Here is a 23584-nt window from a genome sequence, read left to right on the forward strand (position 1 = left end):
TTATGGTAGCTGGATTCTTCCTGGGTGGAAGGTAGATGGGAATAATTGCAGGAAAGCAGATGGAACCATTATCCCCTGAAGTGTTATAGAACCAGAAGTTTTCCTGTTATCAGTCACAAATTGACTCCCTGAAATAGAGCTTGTGATTAATTTTCCTGCTTCAATTTTGCCTGTAGTTTACATTGAATAGTGAGACTATGCTCCTAAAGCATTTCTTTGGGTGGCCTTGGAGCAGCATTGAGAGAACCAATGGAAGCCATGATCAGTCAATGGGAGGGACAGGGGGAAGAAGGGTTATTTTTATAAATTGATTACGGGGGCCAAACCTTTTAAAAACAAGAGCTCAAAGTTGTGCTCCAAACTAAGAAGCCTGACTTTTAATGAGCACCTACCACTTTCAGTTGCAGTTGGAGCTGCTGGGTGCCCAGCCATTTTGTGAATAAATGGTATTTTAAAAGGTCTTGCTTGAGATAGATGGTGTATGGTAACAGTTTTCTTTCATTGCAGAAGGTGTAATGTTGTTAAATATCTGTCTTTTCACCAGAGTGCTTAATAAGCATTTCCCCAAAATGAAAAAACCTAAATGAAGGGTGCTGATTAAAGGGCTAAACATAAATTCTTGGTAGTTGGCTCATTAACTAGTTGAACAGAAATCATTCTATATCAATAGACTTTAATATAACAGTTACACTCTATGGCCTCTTTTGTCTTTGCCCTGCATTTCCTTTATAATATTTAAAAAAGCAATTAATAGCGAGGAAGTTTCATTACAGAACTTCATACAGCTGTTCATCAGTGGGTATTTTGTGAAGTTTGCATTGTTGTTAGACTGTTGAAAGACTGCTAACTGACTATTTAAATTCTTTGCAGCTGTGGACTTCTTCAACCAAATCAATATGCTTTATGGGACTATTACGGACTTCTGTACAGAAGAAAGCTGCCCAGTGATGTCAGCAGGCCCAAAGTAAGAATGCTTGTTCTACTTCATTGAGAATGCAGTTTTTGAGATCAGTCTCTGTTTACAAACTCAGTTGCCATTGTGTTAGAGGTGACATTTAAAAGCAGATAAAATGCTGTGCCTCTCTTGTTGCTTTATATTGTAAAAAGAAGGCCTAACAGTATGCAAGTGTGAGTGGCTAGGTTCTCATGCCTACCTTAGAAATATCATGAATGTCCAATTTCATCTTCCTCTTTGCTTTCCTTAATTTGGGCTGCATAGTCTATATACTATCAAAACAAAAAGCAGTCAAGTAGCACTTTAAAGAATAGCAAAATAATTTATTAGGTGAGCTTTTGTGGGACAGACCCACTTCTTCAGGCCATAGCCAGACCACAACAGACTCATGTGCCTTAAATATTGAGTCTGTTCTGGTGTGGCTATGGTCTGAAGAAGTGGGTCTGTCCCACGGAAGCTCACCTAATAAATTATTTTGCTAGTCTTTAAATGCTACTTGACTGCTTTTTGTTTTGATACTACAAAAAGATGTGTCCTGTTCTCTCATTGCAACATCCTGCTAGAAAAAACTGAAAAATTCAGGATATGTAGATTTTCGTCATAAATGTTCGACAAGACGGGTGTAACACGATTTAAGCGATATTAGAAGGGAAACAAATAATCTGATTAGTGATGCATGAAATATGTAGCATATAAATGGCTCACTTTTGCAAATCATTGAGATGTCTTGTCCATATTTAAAGTGAAACTGAAAGGCTTGTTTCCTGAACCTTATGAAATATCTAACTATACTGAAGATGCACTGATGTGTGAAAATAGCCTTCCTTCTGGCATGGGCATGGATTCTTGTGTTTGTGCTGCACATGATTAATTATTAGTCTTTGTAAACCCAAGATAAATATTTGAGGGAACCGCTGGGCAGTGGACAGATTGGGCTAAAACAGTTTTTGATGTGGAGAATCCTACCTCATGTTTTGGACAAGCGTTAATCGTGAGTGGCTTCTGGGCCTCTGAATCTGGAGTCTCTATACGTCATACTCACTACCTTTTTTCAGCAGCTGTCTTAGGAAGGGACCTTTAAGTACAGGAAATTATTTCCTAGGGTACTTTGCATACATCCCTGGCCTGAGATCTTGCTTGGAGAAGGGGAACTGCTTGCACTTATAAGACTGGAATGATTTGTATAATTAGCCAAGACCTTGTACATATTTCATTCACTATGGACTCAGTCTTGTTACTTTGACACAGATCTTCGGTGGAGATTTTTCTAGATTAGCCCTTTACAAGCATAGGAGGTAGCTTGAGCAACGGGCAATAAGTTAACTTGGGTAAAAATTATTGTGTAGAGGTCAGTAGCGGCAGCTGAAGCAGTCTCTATGTTCTGCCTTCTGCTACCCTGTGGTCCATTATTTGGCCAATTGTCAGAAAAATAAAAAAGGGAAAGGAAATAGTAAGCTTCATTTACTCATGTCTTGGAACAGGTGTGAACAAACTTTTTACGTCAGGCCCCGCTTTTCATCCCTGCAGTTAGCAGGCCCCTCCCCCACAACCCACAGGAGACCCTGGAAGCCAGTGGCAATTTCCTTGAAGTGATCCAAAAGTGATTGCATTATCTAACTTTCTAATTATTCTTCCTCTTTTCCTGCTTATCCAAGGCAAGTTATCCTTTGGAACAATTTCTCTTGCTTATTTTGTTGAATCTGAATGCTAGCAATCTGGCTGGTCAGTTTAGAGCAGTTGAGTTTACCTATTGTTTGTTCTTGTCAAGCTGCAACAGTGGATTATGTAAATGTAAAATTTTGTTCCACACTGTGTCAGGGTTTTAGGGACAGAGCACAGGATAAGAAGCATTCGAAGTTGTACCTTTTTTAACAAAATTGTAAGACTTGTCATGCTAAGGGCTGCCTCTTTTCTCCCTACAGACTAATATTCAGTGCACTTTTCTTGTTTATACCACTTGAATCCAGCTTGTGGTGCTGTGGTATTCCCAGGACTTCAGCTCTGAAACCCTCTCTTTGAAAGTGTTTCTTTGTGGTGGCCTAAGAGGCAGGGAGTGGGGAGGCTGATCACTCTGTGCCTCCCCTAAGAAATTTCATGCCCTTTTGAGAGGGTGTGCCCCCTTTCTTTGTACCCATCTTAGAACACTACCTCCTATTCCAATCCATATTCTTTCCTCAACCCAACCAAAACGAGATACTTCTGCCTTCCATTTTCAGTCCTTATGACTATATTTGCCACATCAAATGTCATGTTAATCGTAAGCAGAACGAGCACATTGGAAAATATATTGTTAAAGTAATATGTCTACTGCGGGGTGGGCAATAAGCAGCCTTTGGGCTGGACATAGTTCTCCAGGGTTAGTCCCTGATGGGCCACCATCCACTTTACTTACTTGTACATCTGCAGATACCACTGCTCACAGCTCCCTTTGGCTGTGGTTTGCTGTTCCTCCTACCTGTAGCTGCCATTGGCTGGGAGCTGTGTACGGTAGAACCCCAAGATACATCTATTCAAGTTGTGTGAATCTCGGGTTAATGCCACTCTGAGTTGGTGGGAGCTGGTGCCTGGCTCTGCGCTGTCTGCCACTCAGGGGAGCTGGGAAACTGACCAGTGCAGCAGCCTTGGCCAGTTTCCTGGCTCCTGTGAGTGGAGTTCCGGGAGTCAGGCAACAGTTCCCCACCACTAACAGGAGTGGGGAAACTGAACAGGGCTGCTGCACTGGTCAGTTTTCCAGCTCCAGTCAGTGGCAGCAGCCAGAGCCTGATTCTTGGCTGCCGCCCATGAAAGGAGCAGGGAAGACTGCTCCTGTCAGAAGTGCAACCTGACTCTCACCAGCCCTGACAGGAGCAGTTTCCCTGCTGCTGTTGGGGTGGCAGCCTCCCCACTTATGTCAGGGAAGGCGAGAGTCAGGCTGCCACCCTGACAGGAGCTGTGAAACCGCTGCTGTCAGGAATGGCAGCCCGACTATCATCCCCAGACAGGAGCAGGGAAACTGCTCTTGTCGGGGATGGTGAGAGTCAGGCTGCCACCCAGACAGGAGGAAGGAAACTGACCACTGCTGCTGCACTGGTCAGTTTCCTGCTCTCCCCATCCTCCCCGAGTTAAGTGAAATTTGACTTAAGCAAATCTCAGCGTAAGCTGGGCGGGTCTACTGTACAGCCATACCTACAGATGCACAGATAAATAGAATGTCTGACAGCCTGCTAGGGGCTAACCCTGGTGAATCGCATCTGGCCCCTCAGGCTGCTTACTGACCACCCTGGGCTTACTAGATACTAGGTAGGAGGGGAAATCGAGTTATTGTTTCATTTTCCCCTTTTCTCATTGGTTTTCATACCTGGCAACAGAAACACACAGGAAAATAATTGTCACCGTTTTCAAATTGGGGTGTCAAGGGTTAAGCTTCTAAATCCAAATTTAAGTATCTTCATAAAACTCCCCCTCCATTCCAGCAGTGAGTACTTTGCGAGATCTCTTTGACTTCAGTAAGAATTACATATGCTCAGCAGTTCTGTGTTTGGGCACTTTAACAAAAGAAGCCTGGGTTTTAGAAGGGGAGGATATCTACAAAGCCTGATTTTGGCCTAAAGTAAAATTAAGTATGAAATTGCTGTTCCTCTGGCTTACGTGTCTGCTGTGAGAACAGTTATATAGCTTCATTTGAATCTGCCACTTCTAATAGCAGTTCTCTCTCATCAGTGTGCGAACCCACTTAACTTTCTCTGACCTCTTCATTTGCTCCAATGTCCCTTGGCAAAAAGGACAGCCAAAATTGAACTCTCTCTCTTCACTGGGATTTAAAGATGATATATCTAAAGTTCTTATGCACAAACTACCTTAAAAATCTTAATCCTAGACACCCAGTATATGCATTTTGCTTGGCAAAGGTGAGTTTTGTCCAACAGCCTTCTCAAAGGTACTTTTATTTTTTTTAAAGTGTATGTTTATTATGTCGAATTCTGTGGAGGAGGAGTTGGTCTTATCTTTAGTGCATAGGCATATTTTCATATTTAGGGGGTATCATTAGTATATGTGAACAGAAAGAATAATTCTATCTCAATCCTGGAAAATCCCCTCAAGTCATTTGAGGCTGTTTTTATCCTACAGCCAGTCACAATAAAGGCTTTATTTCCTAGGCTACCTGTGAAGTATAATTTGTGTCTATTAAAACATGATCCTTGAGCATTACAGAGGATTTGCGAGGTGGGGAGACAGGTTTCCTCAGACAAGCCTGATCCAGCTATCCAGTTGAACTTTAGTTGATGGCAATGGCTTGGTATGTTTTATTAGAAGAAATGTAGTCTCTAGTGTATAAATCTGGTTTTAATCTTCCTTAAGTGCCCTACTGTTGCTGCTCTGTATTTCAGGAACCCTGTAAAGAAGTTTCAGTGCCAGAAGAATGTTTTCATACATTTAATAATGCAGATTAACTTATTTCCTCAGCTTCATGACCCCTAGAAGGACCACATGTGTATACTGTACCTAGCCAATCAGACATGGGGTATTTGACATCAGACAAAGACATCAGACAGAGTATTGGAAGATTATTTCTGCACATTTCCACTTATTAACGTGTTGTGCCAGAAAATATATTTCTACTGTTTCGCAGAAATCATCCACTTGAGTCAAAGCTTTGTCAAGTCACACAAGCTAAGTAAGATCCACATATGCACAAAAGACCTCAGAGCAGTAAAGGGCAACCTGGGCTTGTGAGTGGACCGCATGAGTGGCCCTCCTTCATCTCACTGGGCTGCAAGATTGTTGTAACCAAGGTGGTCTCCCAGAGTAGGGTAGTTTTGCTAATTACACTTGTGTACCTAGAATTTTCAGGGTGTGCTGATTAAAACGTAGCAGCCCTTTGGATACAGAGGGAACACATAGCTTTCACAATATTTAAACCTGGCACGCTTTGATTAAATATTTCCAAAATGTTGCTGTTGTGTAAAACAAATATATTTTAACCATATTTTACAAAGATGCATGATAAATAAAAAATGTTCTCAGCAGTCGTTTTCATTCCTAAGTTGTTCACTCCCTTGGTATAGGGAAAGAAAGTGGAGTGTGTGTTTCCAAAAGCATTATGAAAGTCAAGTTCAGGCCTTAAACAGGAACAAAAACCCTTCCAAGGCTTTTGTATGAATGGCTCAATGACTCCCTTGTTTTTCCTTTCTGTTCCAAACCAGATACGAGTATCACTGGGCAGATGGGACAAACATAAAGAAACCAATCAAGTGCTCAGCGCCAAAGTACATTGATTACCTGATGACTTGGGTCCAGGATCAGCTGGATGATGAGACGCTGTTTCCATCCAAAATAGGTAAAAATGAACAGTGACATTGGGTCCCTGTTGTAAAGGACTATTAAGATCTGTTAACATTGCAAAGCTTGTGTAGCTTTACAGCTACAGGAAGGAAGGAAGGAATACCAACTCAACCCCAAATGGAACTCAGCAGTAAATAGAAATAGTGAGCCGTTGAATGCTGAGATTTTTCTTAAATGATTACTGACTGTCAGAGGGTAGTTAAACAGCAATGTGTTAGTTCACCAAAAGGTACTTTCTTCTGGTTAAACTGGTACAATTTGTGTACCTGGCTTTCAGATATGTACATAATTGAGCAATGTTTAATAAAAATCTGTTAAAATTCAGGATGTAGAAAAAAGATGTCTCTATTTAATAAGCAAATGTATTTTTACTGATTTTTTTTTTTTTCTTCAGCTTTTCTGTTTATAAAACACAGAGTGTTTCTCCTGGGTATATAGAAGGGGAATGAAAGTAATTCCAACCCCTATACCCTAGTATCAGTAACTTTTTGCAAAATATAGTTTTCCCCAAGCACCAAAATAAATTTCTGCGTAGAAAAGATGCATAGCCCTAAGGTGGTTTCCCCCCTTTTAGGCCAGCATTGCACCGCAGTGGCGAATACAGAATTTATTGCTTTCTAATAAATAGAGAAGTGTTGAACGTTTTGTGGAGGCTTGTTTAAATGCATGGTTTTATTCAGCAAACATTTAATGACAGTCCATTTGAAAAAATGGCTCATTTGTCAAAAACAAATGGCTTTTGCTTTTACTTGTCCATGGTTTTAGCCAGGTGCAATAAATATATATTAGGTTTTGTTTTTAAGTCACCTCTTCTCAACTACCCCCTGCTCTGTATGTTGCAACATAGAACCCGTTAGCAATCTGGCATTTACTTTAGTGCTTCAGTTTGGAGCTGTTGGATGGATCAAATAGGGGAGGAGAAAACAACCACTTTGATTTTTAACAGTAATGTTAATAGTGTTTTTAATTATTTTATATTTATCTTACTGTAGTGCACAGAGGACTTGGACCTCCATTTTGCTTGGCCCTGTTCAAGTACAGGTTAAACCTCTCTAGTCCAGCACCCTCAGGACCTAACCGGTGCCAAACGAGAGAATTTGCAGAACCACAGGAGGTCAATATTGTCTAGCAGCATTACCAACACTTCCATTGCTTACTGGGCTCTAAGAAGACATTTAAGGATAAATTACAGCTAAAAACTTGCGCAGAACACTGAGAGCCAGGATGGGTGGCTGTAAATAAACTTTATGGGACCACAGGGAACTTGGCCACACCCATGATAAATGGTTGACTGGCTAACTAAAATCATGCTGGATTATGGGTGATGTTGGACTAGAAATGTTCAGCCTGAGCATATGTGGAATTTAATAGGCTATGGGAGGAGACTATATTGTGGAAAACAGACTCAGAAAATGAGTTATGGGATTATAATAGTTTACCAAGTGACCAGAAACTACCAGTGGAATGCAGTAGCTTAAGAGAATAAATGCAGTCCTTAGATATATAAACAAGGAAATATTTTTATCACCCCAGTAAAAGGGATTAGTGAGATCGCTACCAACATATCCATCCAGTTCTGGAGTCCACTGTGTAAAAAGTATATTGATAAATTGGAAAGGGTTCAGGAAACAGCTGCAGGAATGATTTGAAGTCTGTTGTGTGGTGAAACACAAAAGAAGCTCAATCTATTTAGTTTATCCAAAAGACAGTTGAGCAGTAACTTGCCATGATGGGGAGAAAATTTCTGACAGTAGAGGACACTTTAATCTAGCAGACTAAGGTATAACAAGATCTAGTGATGGTTAGCTGAAGCTAGACAACTTCAAACTACAATTTTTTTTTTTTTTTTTTTTTTTATTTTGTGACAGAAAGGATAACTATTGGAACAACTTACTCAGATAAATGTGTTTTTTCCTACAACATGTGCTCTAGCTTAACTAGGAGTTTAAGGGCTTGATCAGGGAATTGCTGGGTAGAATCCATGGCCGGTGTTATGCAGGAGATCTGACTAAATGATTGTAGTAGTCCACCTGGCTTTAAAATCTATGAAGACTTGGTTTTAGCCCCAAAGAGTGTACCATACATTTCTTGCTTTTTAGGTGTCCCATTCCCAAAGAACTTCATGTCAGTGGCAAAGACCATTCTAAAGCGTCTCTTCAGAGTTTATGCTCATATTTACCACCAGCACTTTGATCCAGTGATCCAGCTACAAGAAGAAGCACATCTTAACACATCCTTCAAGCACTTTATTTTTTTTGTTCAGGTAAATTATCATAAGAATGCTATGGTAATGATTGCCTTCTGCTCTGAAGACAGGAAGAAGTAAAATGCTGATATATATAAAAATACCATTCTTTGGATTTTCTAGCAGTTGGTATAGATGCAGGTAATTTGTATATAATTGGGCAGCTCTAAACTCAGGATGCTACCTTATAGGTATTCTAGTGTGTACTTATCGCTGTAAGTAGTGACAGAGTGCAACAGTGATATATTAGTCTGTAGATTCACAAATAGGAAGCAGTGCTGTACCACCATAAAGACTATCAGATTTTTAGGTCATGAGCTGAAGAAGTGGGTCTTACCCACAAAAGCTCATGACCTAATAAAAGTGTTGCCTTTTAAGGTACTATAGGAGTGTTAATGAATTATGATGTGTTTCCACAAGACAGGCAGGTACCAAAGACAACCTTTATTCATAGCTGATAGAAGAAGAAAAGCTAAAATCAATCTGCAGAGAGAACATTTACTGGCTGCTGGCATATTTCCATTAGGGAAGTGGCCCTTTAGATGTTATAAAATGAGAAGAACTGAGATGTACTGTTGGAGTGCCTGAATGCAGAAAAGGATCTGAGAAGGAAGCTTACTGAGAGTGTAGTGATTTGATATTTTTTTAATATGGATCTACCAGCACGTTAGAGAGCACATAGATTCATTTCAGATAAGCTTGTGAACAACTTTTGGTGAATGTGACAATGTTTAGTCACTTGTGACCTAGGTTGGATTTGAACCAGCTACATAAAATTTGAAATTGGCTAGCAGGTATACCTGGAGTTCAAAATTGCAGAATTCAGTATAACTTTATAATTAATTGTAAAGCTGATACTAATGCTCCATCTTTTTTGTACATGTAAAATGTCCCGTCCCCCCACCCCTACAGGAATTCAACCTTATTGACAGAAGAGAACTGGCTCCTCTTCAAGAACTGATTGAAAAACTGACCTCTAAAGACAGATAAAAGGAAATGGATTTGTGAAAATCACTTGTTTCTTTAAACAAATGTGTGGTATTTGTGGGTTTTTTGTTTTTGTTTTGTTTTGAAAACAAAACAAAACCTTGTTCTGTTCTTACAGGAAGCCAAAATCCATTCTTTACGCTTTTATTAGGGGGAATCTCTGTCTTTTAGTGACATGCAGTAAATGGCTTTTTTTCCCCTCATTGTGGATTTTTAGTAGATTTTGAGTGTTTGTGCTTGTTGGGGGATTTGACGCTACCGGTGGATGGGTTCTGTTTTGTGTCAATTGTAGCCCATTCTCATGAAGTCCCTAAAAGACTTACATTTTCTAAGTGCCTTGGCAGACTCACTTCTGAGGTGCAAAGCACACACAATATTGAACATTGCTGGAAACAGAAAATATAACCTACCCAGGACACTTACTGTTGCTTCGTTTAGAACATATATTTTTAAAGTACAAAAGCCATATCTTACTTAAATCAGCGATCTCCAGCTTTTAATATAAAGTATCACCATTTTTTAAAAAGAGATGAGTATAGAGCTTCTCAAAACTAGGCTTTTCTAAAAGCTCTCAAAAAGTAAAAATAAAAAAATTATAGTGATGGTGACACTGCAGATCATGTCCTAGTCATCAGAGCTAAATGATATTGATCTTACAACTATGGACAACCCACAATAGCAGAGGCTCTCTATTTCCCTGCAGTTTTGCTCTCCTTGTTACTTATTTATTTTGTTTAATATAAATATCAGTGCAGTCTAGCATAATGGACTGTAAGGTGCATTACTTCCTTTAATAAAATTTCCTAGTGTTTCCCAACTGAGCCAGTGTGCAAAATTATATTCAGTGAGAAGGAAAAATCTTATTAATTCATCATAAAAATTACATGTAGGTAACATGAGGAAAAATATCCCTTACAATCTACTAGAGTAATGCCATTTACATGTGAACAGCAAAAAAGGTAACTTGAGGTTAGAATTCAGAGTCTCAAGCTTTTTCATAAGAGAACATCTCCTTTGTAGAAAGTTTGTTTTGTGGCCCCCTTTTCATTTACAATCCCACAGCCCATCTCATTCACAGTTACATGAGATCTCTGTGGCAACTACAGCGATTGTGGAACATTTTATACTAAGTAATATTTGTAGAGTTTTATCAGCCTTTAGTGAGAAGTGCTTTTGTTCTTTTTGAGAAAACAATCGTACAATCTCCTTTTTCTCTTATTTCATCTCTTTCTGGTCCTGCTGCTCTCAGTCTGGAGACTTGAAAAACCAGTGACATGGGCTGAGACATTTCTGTTGACTCGCACCAAGTGATCTGCAAACAACTATTTGGACATCTCTGGGATGTAACTGTGTGTCACTCAGGGGGTTCCTCTTCCAAAAAAACATATGGAACATGTCCTTGCTTTCAAGCTGTGTATTGTTGGTGACTGTCACATTTTGACTTCACATACATGTCTTACACGGTTATAATGTGCCATGTCCATAGTATCATTCATAGAATCAGAGGGCTGGAGTGGACCTCAGGAGGTCATCTAGTCCAGCCCACTGCTTCAAGCAGGATCAACCCCCACTAAGTCATCCCAGCCAGGACCTTGTCAAACCAGGACTTAAAAACCTCGAGGGATGGAGAATCCACCACCTCTCTAGGCAATGCATTCCAATGCTTCACCACCCTCCTGGTGAAGTAGTTTTTCCTAATATGTGACCTACACCTCTCCCTCTTCAACTTCAGAGCATTACTCCTTGTTCTGCCATCTGACACCACTGAGAACAGTTTCTCACCCTCCTCTTTAGAGCTTCCCTTCAGGAAGTTAAAGGCTGCTATTAAATCACCCCTAAGTCTTCTCTTCTTTAAACTAAACAAGCCCAGATCCCTCAGCTTATCCTCATAGGTCTTGCGCTCCAGCCCCTTAATCATTTTGTTGCCCTCCACTGTACCTGCTCCAGCACATCCACATCCTTTCTATACGGGAGGGCCCAAAACTGGACACAATAGTCCAGATGTGGCCTCACCAGTGCCGAATAGAAGGGAACAACTACTTCTCTAGAGCTGCTCAGAATGCTCCTCCTAATGCATCTTAATATCCCATTAGCCTTCTTGGCTACAAGGGCACACTGTTTACTCATATCCAGCCTTTCATCCACCGTAACCCCTAGGTCCCTTTCCGTCGTACTGCTGCTGAGGCAGTCAGTCCCCGGCCTATAACAATGATAGGGATTCTTCCACCACAGGTGCAGGACTCTACACTTCTTGTTGAACTGCATCAGATTTCTTTTGGCCCTGTCCTCCAATTTATCCAGGTCACTCTGGATTCTCTCTCTATCCTCCAATATATCTACCTCTCCCCCTCGTTTTGTGTCATCTGCAAACTCGCTGAGGGTGCAATCCAGTCCCTCATCCAGGTCATTAATAAAGATGTTGAACAACACCAGCCCCAGAACTGAGCCTTGTGGCACTCTGCTTGAAACTGACCACCATCCAGATATTGAGCCATTGACCACTACCCGTCGAGCCTGACCGTGAAGCCAGCTTTCTATCCATCTTATAGTCCAAGGATCCAATCCATATTTCCTTAACTTATGGACAAGAATGTTGTGGGAGACCATATCAAAAGCTTTGCTGACGTCAAGGTATATCACATCTACTGACTTCCCCATGTCCACAGAGCATGTTACCTCGTCATAGAAACTAATCAGATTGGTCAGGCAGGACTTGCTCTGGTGAATCCTTGTTGGCTACTTTTGATCACTTCCCCTCTTCCAAGTGCTCCAAAATGGATTCCTTGAGTATGCCCTCCACTATTTTCCCAGTGATTGAGGTAAACCTGACCAATCTATAGTTTCCTGGTGCCAAATTGCAAAATGGCCAGGTTTGACATGCTCTTACATCATGACCATTTTACATGATTTTGATACAGAGGTGTAAGTTGATCCATGATGCTGATCTCCTTTGTAAAGCATTTGGAGAACTGAAAATGAAAAACTGTTTAGAAGAACTCGCTGTCATTATTACACACAACCATAGCTCTTGAATCCTGCTGACGTTTGCATTTCGACAGCTTGCGAGAGAACAGTAGACATGTTGCAGTATCTCCCGTAGCCATGCAAACATTTCATACACTTCTGCTTGACGCACATTTTTGACTTTGCTAGTTAGGAAAATATAATTATGGAAAAACACAATTACTCAGGCAGAGAGTTTGCAAAATTTGTAACTGCCCATTTGTGGGTGCCAGTACTTAATTTGTATATGTAACTGTGGTATTTGCATTCACAAGTTGCACCTCGTTCATCTGGCACCCTCAGCACCTGACCAGTTCTGAAAGAGGGAATTTGCCGGATGAAGGGAGGTCTCCTGCCTCCAGCCGTCCATGCTGCTGGCTCTATGCCCTGCTGGCCTCCTGCTTCTGTGCCCCCACACCTGGCTTTATGCTCCTGGGGCAGCCCCTTTATCACCAGGCCTGCCCCTGCTGGGCTGCCCCAACCCAAGATGAGGCCAGGCTGCCAGATGCAGCCCCAACCTCCAGATCTGGGGACACTGGATGCAGCCCTGGCCCTAGTCACACAAGCTCCATCCATGGGCTGTTGATGAGGCCCCGGGGGGCGCTGGCTGTAGCCCCTGCCAGACTACCAATGTGCCCCAGCTCTAGCCCCCTGGGTACCGGCCCCAGTAAACAAACCTTTCCTGGCTCCCCTCTCAACAGCTTCCTGGGGCTCTCTGTTCCAGTAACATCTTTGGTCCTGCTGGACCACAGATGTTGCAGGACTAGAGAATCCTAGTTTTGGGAGGTAGAACCTGTTCATATTACATACTCATTTAATTTTGGAAGTCAGGCCCATGTTCTTGAAATAGGTAACTCCCTTTATTTGACTGTTACTTAGCAAAAACATTCAAAGCTTAAAAAACAGCCTTTTCCCCTAAACAAATATTTTCCTCCAGTTGGGCAAAAATTTGTTTTTTGTTTACGTCACTGATTGATAATATCATAACCTTATTTATTGCTTGAACTGCTCTGCCACGCTGCTTTGGGTAGCCAGCTGTGGACTAGGGTACTGCTTTGATACTCTGTTCATTGCTTCTCCTTAATAGAAAGGCCAAGTTTTAGATAGCTGTTACAAAAGAGGAAGGGAACTTCAGGGGAAATTGTGCTCACACAGTTTCTTTACATTGATTAGCCTAGTATGGCAGAAAATAATTGATGGCAGCAGAGAAGTTTAAAATTATAATTTAAAATTCAGACACTGTTCCTTCAGCTTCATCAAAATATTTCTTTAAGATGTACGAATCCCTTTCAAGTAGGCTGATCTATGCCTTGGATTTATAAGTCCAGTTACAGCGTAAGGTCTTATCTGCCTTAAGGACAAGTTGTCAAGAGGTAGTAGAAGCAATGGGTTTTTTTTTTCCTTTGTGATGTATCTAGGTCTGAAAGATGTTCCCAAGAAATGGAGGGATGGAGAGTGAAAAAGAGAAGCAGCTGCTTTCTGTTTGCTCTCTTCTATTAGGCTAAGTCTACACTGGCACTTAACAGCGCTATGAATTTCTGGCTCAGGCATATGAAGGAAAAAAGAAGGAAAAAAAAAAACCCAGCACAGCAACTTATAGCACCATTGTGAACCAGGCTGCAGAGCTGTTAGCTACTCCCTTGTGGAGGTAGTTTACTGGTGTCATGCCTCACTTTCAGTTTAAAGTGTTGCCATGGGTACACTTTAAGTATAGATAAAGCCTTTGAAATATTAGATCTCATCTTCCTATTTTTTTCTGGATGCCTGCTTTGAAAACTGGAGCTGTCTGAGCCAATAGTTGAAAGGTCAAGAAGTTTGAATCCTTTCACGCAGATTAATTTCAAAGTATTTGAACAAGAAACAGGTTTTACAAGTCAGACTATCATCCCATCCCCTCAGTTGCTGATGTTCCAGTCTCACCCTTATGTGTAGAAACCAAATGGAACCCTTTATCTGCTTTTGGGAATTGATCTTTGAGACCTTCCTACATCAGAAACAAATAGTTTTTTAACACAATTTTCCTATAACTGGTATATTCACACCCAACAGTTTACTAACTCACACATTGTTCCTAGGGTTTATAGGCTCTGGCCTGGTACTGCTAGGAAGAGCACAGCAATGTGTAGATTACTTCAGGAGACGTTGTGGTCAGTGGAACGTTCCACAGCAAAGGCAGCTTGTGTGTGCTTCAGATGCCTTATCTGGCTAGATGTCCAATTATACTCCTTCAGGTTCAAAACATGCCCACTTATATGCTGCAGTATACTGGCTTGCGCAAGAACCAGTCCCCTGCCTCTCATTCAAGTGCTGGAGATAGAGCTTCCCTATGTCTCCTCTTCCCCCTCTCCCTGCCTTGCAAGCAATCTGTGCCATGCATAGAAAAGATAAAAGGGGCTAAGTAAGACCACAGGGAGCCTGATACTTACCTAGGCTGTGCAACTCAGTGCCTCAGTATTTGTTTTAACACTTTCTTTGCATTTGTGGGCTCCTTGGAGGCTATTCTTGCGTGGGATTGGATAGGGTTCCAGGTACTAAATCCAGTTTGAGAACTCTAGTTGTGATGAACTGTAGATTTGTTGTGGTCGGAGGGACTAAGTAGCTCTGGAGCCTCTCTGTTTTGAGTCACAGGGCATGTAAAGGTATCCCTCTGACTATGCGGAGGGCAGAGTCACCCCCTGAAATTGAAGCTGAACAAACACCCATGTAAAGCACTTCAGCTATGAAGAAAACTTAATTTTTAAATTGCACTTGGGTCTGTGGTCTTTGAAGCTACACTTCAGTCTGAAGAATGTTTTGTCACTGAGGACTGGGGGCTTGTAATTGAAATAGGGTGACAGGCATTTAATCATATGTAGGCGTAAATGGTAGTGCTTTTAATAGCTAACAGCATCTGCATTGTTAATTTTAATTTCCACTGAAAACAGCTTTGCTGAACTTGCTGTCATCAGTGTTGGTTTACAGGCCAGTGTGGGTGTTCAGTGTGAAGATATTGCTTCTGGCAAGAGGAAGTATATTTTGAACATTGGTAATCTTCTTGAATCTCTAGAAGGCACTAAACTTTGACCTGGTCTACATGCAAAATTAGGTTGACAAAAGGCAGCTTAACAATACTTCTGTTAGTGTGGTAGCACCAAGGATAAGGTGATTAAGTTGACGCATTGTGAGTGTAATCACTGCGTTCCTTACTCCACTGTTACTGTCCTGCAGCAGCTGCCTCACACTGATTGCTCTGGTCACCATTGCGAGTTCGCTACTGAGGTGACACAAAGGCCAGAAGCATCTCTTCTGCCCTCCCCCTCAAAGCCCTGTGAATTTTGAAGCTCCTTTTCTTGGCTTGATGAGCACACCCAGCAACTGCTCTGATGATGATACTGGCTACATGCTCTGGGATGTGCTTCTGGCTGGAGTACACAGGAGGTATTGGATCTCCTGGGCCTTTGGTGACAAGAGGCTGTGCAGGTAAAGCTCTGACCAACTATTAGAAATGTGGACATGTATGAGTAGGTTGCTCAGGGGTTGCAGGAGAAAGGGCTGTGGTAAGGAGCAGCAGTAGTGCTGCATGACAACCAAGAAGCTGTGAAAGGCATATGAGAGAGCCATGGAAGCCAACAATCAATCCACTGCCAACCCACAGACCTGCCACATTTACAAATCATTGCATGTTGTGTTTGGTGGAGAAACATCCAGTCCTCTAAAAGCATTGAGGATACCTCTGAGGAGCCTGAATCATAAACCTCTCTCCCATGAGCAGTGAGGAGGTGGTGCTGGACAAGGAAGCAGAAAAGTGTTGGAAACAGGCAACAGGGATCCAGCTGCATGGTGAGCGAGGACTTGTTTGTGACTCAAATGCAATCCAGGCAGTCCCACTGGTTGAGGACGGGCAAGCCGAATGCAGAGAATGAATCCTCAGGTGCATAGGTGTTTAAGTAACAGATCCACGTCCCCAACAAGTAGCAGGGCACATCTTTTGAGTTGTTGTGCATTTACTTGTGCTAGCAGGAGGAGAAGCACAACTGAGAGAGAGTTGCTTATTTGCATTTCCTCCCCCTCTAGAGTTGAGGGGGCCATGCAGAGCAATTTGTTTATGTGCACATGGATGTCCTTCAAATTCTCTGGGAAAATCTCTGAAGCTTCCATGGAGGAACTCTGAAATCTTCTGCCAAATGTTACTAAGGTAGGGTTACCTTTTTCTGCCATGGGTAGGACACTTTCCCATATTATTCAGTGATAATTTTAGCAGACACTGTTCTAGTACGTGGGCTAGCAGCATGTGGAGCTGGGCAACTTCTGGACAACAGCAGCAGCAGCAGCTGTGCGCTCTCTGATTTGGGAGTGAGATATTAGCTAGAATCCTCACCATCTGTGGAAAATGGTGCCAGGATTCAATTGTTATTGCCCTATATTACAAGAATCATGGAGCTGAACAATTCTTTCCTCAGTTTCCCATGTTCTCTGGGACTGTTGTGGTAACCGGCATCAAACATAAGAAAAAGCAAGCAGAACTGCAAATGTAACGCTTAAAACTTTTGGGGTACACTGATATTGAGTACAGCATGTGAAGTTTCACTTTCTGTGGTGCATATGTAGCATTTTCTGTTTCTGCTAATATGTTTTATCTGCAATCTGCTGTCATTGTGGTCTTCCCATCCTCACCCATGCAACACCTGAGCCAATAAGGAAGAGAAAGATGAGAACACAGGATGACATGTTCAGTGAAATCCTGAAAGCCAGTGCTGCATCAGACTGTCAGCACAGGCACTGGATGATGATTATTGCACACAGCCTGGAGAAGGATAGAGTGGAGAGAAGAAGGGCCCAGGAAAAGGAGTGGGAGATGTATGAGAAGTTAATGGGACTTTTCAGACAACAAATAGAGATGCTGAAAATTCTGGTGCAGCAATTTGGAGCTCACCTCCCTTTTGCAGGCCATTGAGGACTCAATATCAGGGTCTTCCTGTACCCTACCTCAACATTCTATGTGGCATCAAGGGTTGCCTCACTAGCCCTAGCACTCAACCCCAGGTGACGCTGAAGACAATCCCAACTTTGGATACCATAACCTGTGGAAGCCAGTTTTGTATATAGGTGGCTGAAAGGAACATGAACATTATTTCCCCTTCATAAGTTCTCTTCTATTAATTTATAGAGGTTAACTAAGTTCTAAATGAGTAGGGCTAGATCGAACACAATACTGTGGCTCACTGTTAAAATAGTCTTTCACACCCTCCCTGAGCCTTATAGCTCCACAATGAGATAATCTAAGAGCCCGTGCATCCGACTGCTGAAATTCAGCAGACAGCTGCTTTATCTCCACTGGGGTGGAAACTTCTCTCCTTTTTGCTTCAGGGAATTGTACAGGATAGAGCAGGCAGCTGTAACCGTTGAAATATTTTTCTCACTGAGATTCCATCTTGCGAGTAACCAATGCCAGCGTCTTTTTCAGATGTCCAAAGGCACATTCAGCCCTCATCTTTCACCTGCTAAGTTGGTAGTTGAAGCATTCCTTGGTTCTGTTGAGGTGGCCAATATATGATTTCATGACCCCAGGGAACACTGAATAGTCTGGGTTGATCAGGATCGCTGTTGGTATTTCAACATTCTCAATGGTAATTCACCAGTCGAGAAAGAAAGTATTAGTGTGAAGCTTTCTGAATAGTTCTGAGCTCTTAAAGAAGTGAGAACAACAAGAAGTCTTGTGGCACCTTATGGAGTAACAGATATTTTGGAGCATAAGCTTTTGTGGGCAAAGACCTGCTTCATTAGGTGCATGAGTGGGGGGGGTGGTTTCAGAGGGGTATTTAAAGAGTGGGGTCCCAGTAAGAGGGAGGGCCAGAGCTGACAAGGTCTATTCAGCAAGGTGGAAATGGCCCAGTATCAACAGTACTTATCAAAAGAGGAAAAAACAAGTCAGATCAGACAGGAGGATCTGAGCCTTTGTCAGAGTCTAATGGGGAGACATTAGCACCCAGAGCAGAGAAACCTCCTTTGTAAGATGTGAGCCACTCCCAGTCTCTCTCTAATCCGTAGTTAATGGAGTCAAATTTGCAAATAAATTGCAGCTCAGAGATTTCTCTCTTTGATTTTTGAAATTTTTGTTTCAGAACTGTCACCCTTAAATCTGCCACTGAGTGTCCAGAGAGATCAAAGTGTTCTCCCACAGGCTTCTGTACATTACCATTCCTGATGTCTGATTTATGTCCATTTGTTCTTTTACGGAGAGACTGTCCAGTTCGGCCAATGTAAATTGCAGTGGGGCATTTCTGGCACGTGGTGGCATATATTATATTAGTAGATGTGCAGGTAAAGGAGCCCCTGATGGTATAGTTGGTGTTAGGTCCTGTGATGATGTCACTGGTGTAGATATGTGAACAGAGTTGGCAGTGAGGACTGTTGCAGGGACTGGTTCCAGGCCTAGAGTCACTGGTTTGTGATTTGTAGTGGCTGGTGAGGATTTGTTTAAGGTTGGCAGGCTCACTTCTCCACTATAAGCTTAGCAATATGGCCTTGCTCATATGAAATTTCTGCAGCCACTGCTCATCATCCCATCAGTGTTAGTTTCTTGGCCCCAGAAGTGGTGTTGCTCTGTCGTAGGGCCGCTGCAGGATGCCAACAACCCCTTGAACTGGTTCTTGCTGTTTCTCACAGCTGTCTGTTCAAGAAATCATCAGGTTCCCAGCATATCTTCTTGAAGTTCTGCAGTTACAGCAGGATCCTGCACCCTGTGCTTGCAAGGCTCATTAAGAGTGCAGCGCTGTGCAAGATCCAGGCTTTTGTGAGATGGTGGACAGCAAAGAGAGTTCGGAGGTTTCTGGGAATCTGGAAAAGTCTTGAAGATTGTGGAATACAGAGGGCTCTATGGAATAGTCAGCTGCAAACTCTTAAATTGACACCATGAGCCATTCGCCCTCTAACTTGTTTTTTATTCCTTCAGACATTTCCAGAACTTCTCAGAAGACAGCACACTGGACATTGGTGAGTTGCACCATGGTATATTTATCCATGGTGCACCACAGTCTGCATTGATACAAGTGCTCCTGGTGAGAATACACACCACCAACGCTAGGCACGCCAAATGCACACACACAAGCAATATATTAACCGCAGCGGCTGTATGCCAATGTAAGTCTGTAATGTAGGTGTGGCCATAATTAGTGGTATGCTGCGTATCTAAATGAGAGAGGTCTTCACCAGGTAGCTCCTTCAAAAGTAGTCGACATGATTATTTGGATTAGCATTCTTTATTAAAGTCTTGGAGCATGGTAAAGATTTTAAAAAATAACATGGAGTAGTAAAAGGTTTTTATTTGACCCAATAAGAAATAGAGTAGAAAGCTTAATCTGCTGAAAAATCCCAGATTTAAAAGCAGGGATTTGCAGACTTCAGCTGAGTACTAGCTGTATTTATTTTCATGGTCCTCCACCTCCCTCTGGATATCTGCTACCTTTTAAAATAACATCTATAAAAATTCAGGACACTCTTCTGTAGTTCACACACTGTACCTCTCTTGTCTGGCAGGGTCAGAATCTGACAGGTCCCAAATGAAGAGAATTTGACAGACTGGGGAGGTTGGGCTTCTGCGCCAGGCAGTGCAGCCTCCAGCTCCCCAAACCCAGGGCTCTGGACTCCCTGGGCTGCCATGGGGCTTTGGTCACCAGCCCCGCACTCCCAGGGCTGCCACAGTGCTATGACAGCTGGGGGTTCTGGCCCTAATCCCGTGCTAAGGAGGGGTTGGTGAGGGCTTTGGCCCCAACAGATGTTGGTCTGGCTCTGGACTCTGGTCCGGCAACATCCATCGTCCAGCAGGGATTTTGCCAGAGAAATGTACTGGATTTGAGGTTCAATCTGTATTCAAATTTAATATGCAGAGTATTAGTCTTACATACTTTCTCTTCTGCTACGTTTATTACTTGGTATCTAGAAGACCATTAATCCTGTCACTATTCATCTAGATAATTTTGGCTTTTAAAACTACATTTCCTTTGAATAGGGAAAAGAAACATTTTGCAATTAAGACATTGATTGCATGCGCTAAATATGAGAAGTGGACTGTGAAAAATTAGTTGTTGGAAGCCCTTTTTAACTCTAACTTCTAGAGATGTACTTAAAAGCCTGGAGATCACTGTCTAAAAAAAGCTGTTTGAATATATTTTAATTATACTAATCTAGAAGCATCTAGATACAGAGCATAGAATAGAGTATCCCTTTTAGTATTATACTTGCAACTTTTCATTTTAAAATGTTTTTGCAAAAGACTTGGGACCAGAATTGAGCATGTTTACACTTGTAGAGCATGGGTACATCAAAATATTAAGCAAAAGACATCTTGGTTTGTAAATTCAGCTGGACTCGAGTAAAATTGCTAACAAAACAGTGTATTTTAAAAAACAAACCACAGCACTAGGCTAGAGACATGTTATGAAGGGATAGTCTGATATGTATTTCATTTTGATATTAAACATTGGAGCATTAGGCCTTGTTGAGAGCAGAACCACAAAAGCCACCACTGACTTAGTTATGCTCCCAATATAGGCTAAGGCCTTAAGTTTAATAAGATTTTTAACAAGATTTGCTATTTTTCAGGTGCAGCATATTTGATCATATTGGCAATTTGGGTGGTAATGTCAGGAAATGATCTACTCTGAGATGAGATAACCACTGGCGTACTGTTGTAACCCCAGAGACACTGAGACCACTGACAAGGGAGAGTGAAGTCTCTGCTCTATAGCCTTGGCTGAGAGAGAGGTGGCTTTTAGCTTAGGTGGTAGAGCACAGGGCTTTAGCCCCTAATGTGACAGGTTCGTTCTCTCCTGCCAACGACCTGGGTGCATCAGCCTTAAAAGTGGGGGCTCATTTGGGATGATTTGCTGTAAGGTCTCAGAAGCTTGGTACACACTTCTTCAGCTGAGGGAAGTATGTAACCTCAGAGGCACTGAGACAGCAAAGGGGAGTGAAAACTTTGCTTTACAGCCTTGGTGGAGGCCAGCTGCCTTTTAGCTCATGCGGTAGAGCACAAGACTTTAGCCCCTATGGTTTACAGGTTCAATCCCTTCTGCCAATGACCTGGAGAAAATATGCCACATTCAACTGCTGCTAGCAGCTGAATTGATGTCCAGCATAGTAGAGGGGAAGAAAGAAATCAAATTTTAAAAGGGGTAAATAGCCTGTTTGCAAGTGTTTCAAGTTTATTTTACTGCTTACTATGCAATGTAGAACTTTGTTTTCTATCTTAAGGTAAATGCAAAAGTTCAGAGGGATACTGTTGTCTGTGTAATACTTTGGAATGGAACACACTCTTTGAAACTCATTTCACAGGTATAAGATGCCTATTTGCTGCTATTGACTTCCTTTACCTTCCAGAGTCATCCTCTTTTGCTGAATCACCATACAAAGATTTATTCAAAACATTTATTTTAAGGTGTTCAATGTGCCAGTCAACACTGGTGGATTTTTTTCCCACAAGTGCTATAATACTGTATGTAAAACAGTCATTTTCAGCTGGACTGTTAAAAATGCAGTGTTACTATAGAATTTCCTGTTTATTCCACTAGAAAACTTCCGCTGTTACTTAGAGCTTTGTTTTCTTGATTGGTAATTTCATTTGAGTGTTTCAAATTGAATCACCAGAATTTCTAGTGGCAAATAGTTTTAAAACTATTCAGAAGTTTCGATGTTTTAGTTTTTAATAGATAACTAACATGAACATTCTGAGTGTTTTGAACATTTTTTCACCTCTTAGAATGAAATTTCCTCTTAACAATTAGAGTACCAAACAACTAAATTTCAAAAACACTTTTAAGAACACTTTACGTTGTTCTTCATAAATTACTGTATTTTTAGGGAAAATTAATATTTATAACCATTAATCTGTATTCATTATTTTTGTATGTGTGCAGCTGGGATATTTTGGGACACAAGTCTTGGAGGGAACACTTAATTTTTTGCTGTTTTAATTCTTCCTCTGTGCTGGAGTTGTATTGCTAAATACTACCAATGGAAGCAATACCTTGATGTGCAATAGAGGTGAGAGAAGAATGCAATAAAAATGAATGAAGTTTGAATAAAAGTTAATTGCTGGAGGCAAAAGGATACTGCTAAAGCAACACTATAACCTTCATGTTCACTTCTTTACACATCTTAAAGCACCTGGTGTAAAATATGAAATGCAAAATGGGAATTCATACTGTAATCTGTGCCAATATTTCTTCCGTTTGTAGTTATTGATTGGTATTTTAGTTTTAGATCAAAACAGCTTTTGATTAAAAAGAAAAAAAAGAGTGTCTGAAAATCTGCAACCTGTTTGAGAGATGTAAATAATGTATACAGATTGCTGTATGTGATGGGATAGAAAATATTTAAATTCTAGGATTTTTCTGTAAGAAACTGAATGCTGTTTATAAGAAAAAAATAAATAGCTATGTTTGACCATGATTGTCTATTTTTCTTCCCAGATACACTTAACTGATATTTCTGGTTTATAGGTATAATTCAGAGCTGTGTATTGCACACACATTTGAACATGCCCCCTACAAATTAGGATTTTGTAATCACCTCACCTGAATTTGAATATCTGTACAGGCAGACCCAATAGCAATAAAAGAACCTGATATATTCTCATTTCCTTATTTCATGACTTGAAGTGGTAATTTAGAAAAGGTGAAATAAACGCAGATTGAACTCAACCCAAAACCACTTGATAAGACTTACTGGCCCATTAACTGAAGTGGTGGCATCTCTACTGGAATCCTTATGAAAGCTTTGTTCCTTAGATTACTTAAATCATAACTGCATTGTTCTAAGTGGTAGAAAATGCATGGTTTGTGCAGTACTCTGAGAGGTGACTTCTCATAACATCTCTGCTCCATACAAACTACATCAGCTCCTCTTTGCCCACAGCTAAAGCATGTTAGCAGCCATATATCTTGGGTTCAAAGCCTAGGGGCATCCTATCTTTGCGGTACTCCAGAGTCCTGACCATTCCCCTCTTCGTCCACCCATGTAAACCCAGCTAACAACGTTTCCCTTCGTTTTCCCTTTGCCTTGTTTATTTACATTGTAAAGTCTGTGCAGATATG

The 23584-nt window shown here is 41.4% G+C and overlaps 1 protein-coding gene across 2 annotated transcripts in view; it reads left to right on the forward strand.

The window, feature by feature from the left end:
• The window catches only part of MOB1B (MOB kinase activator 1B), a 65963-nt gene extending 43024 nt beyond the window's left edge, over positions 1-22939 (forward strand). For both annotated transcript variants that reach the window (XM_074993797.1, XM_074993796.1), the window contains exons 3-6: positions 871-964; positions 6139-6272; positions 8377-8540; positions 9435-22939. In XM_074993797.1, coding sequence (XP_074849898.1) covers positions 871-964; positions 6139-6272; positions 8377-8540; positions 9435-9512 — 470 coding nt within the window. In that variant the 3' untranslated portion in view covers positions 9513-22939. The remainder of the gene's footprint in view (positions 1-870; positions 965-6138; positions 6273-8376; positions 8541-9434) is intronic.
• The last annotated feature ends 645 nt before the right edge of the window (positions 22940-23584 follow it).

Source organism: Carettochelys insculpta, chromosome 4 (assembly GCF_033958435.1).
Source record: "Carettochelys insculpta isolate YL-2023 chromosome 4, ASM3395843v1, whole genome shotgun sequence".
In the NCBI taxonomy this organism is placed as follows: Eukaryota; Metazoa; Chordata; order Testudines; family Carettochelyidae; genus Carettochelys; species Carettochelys insculpta.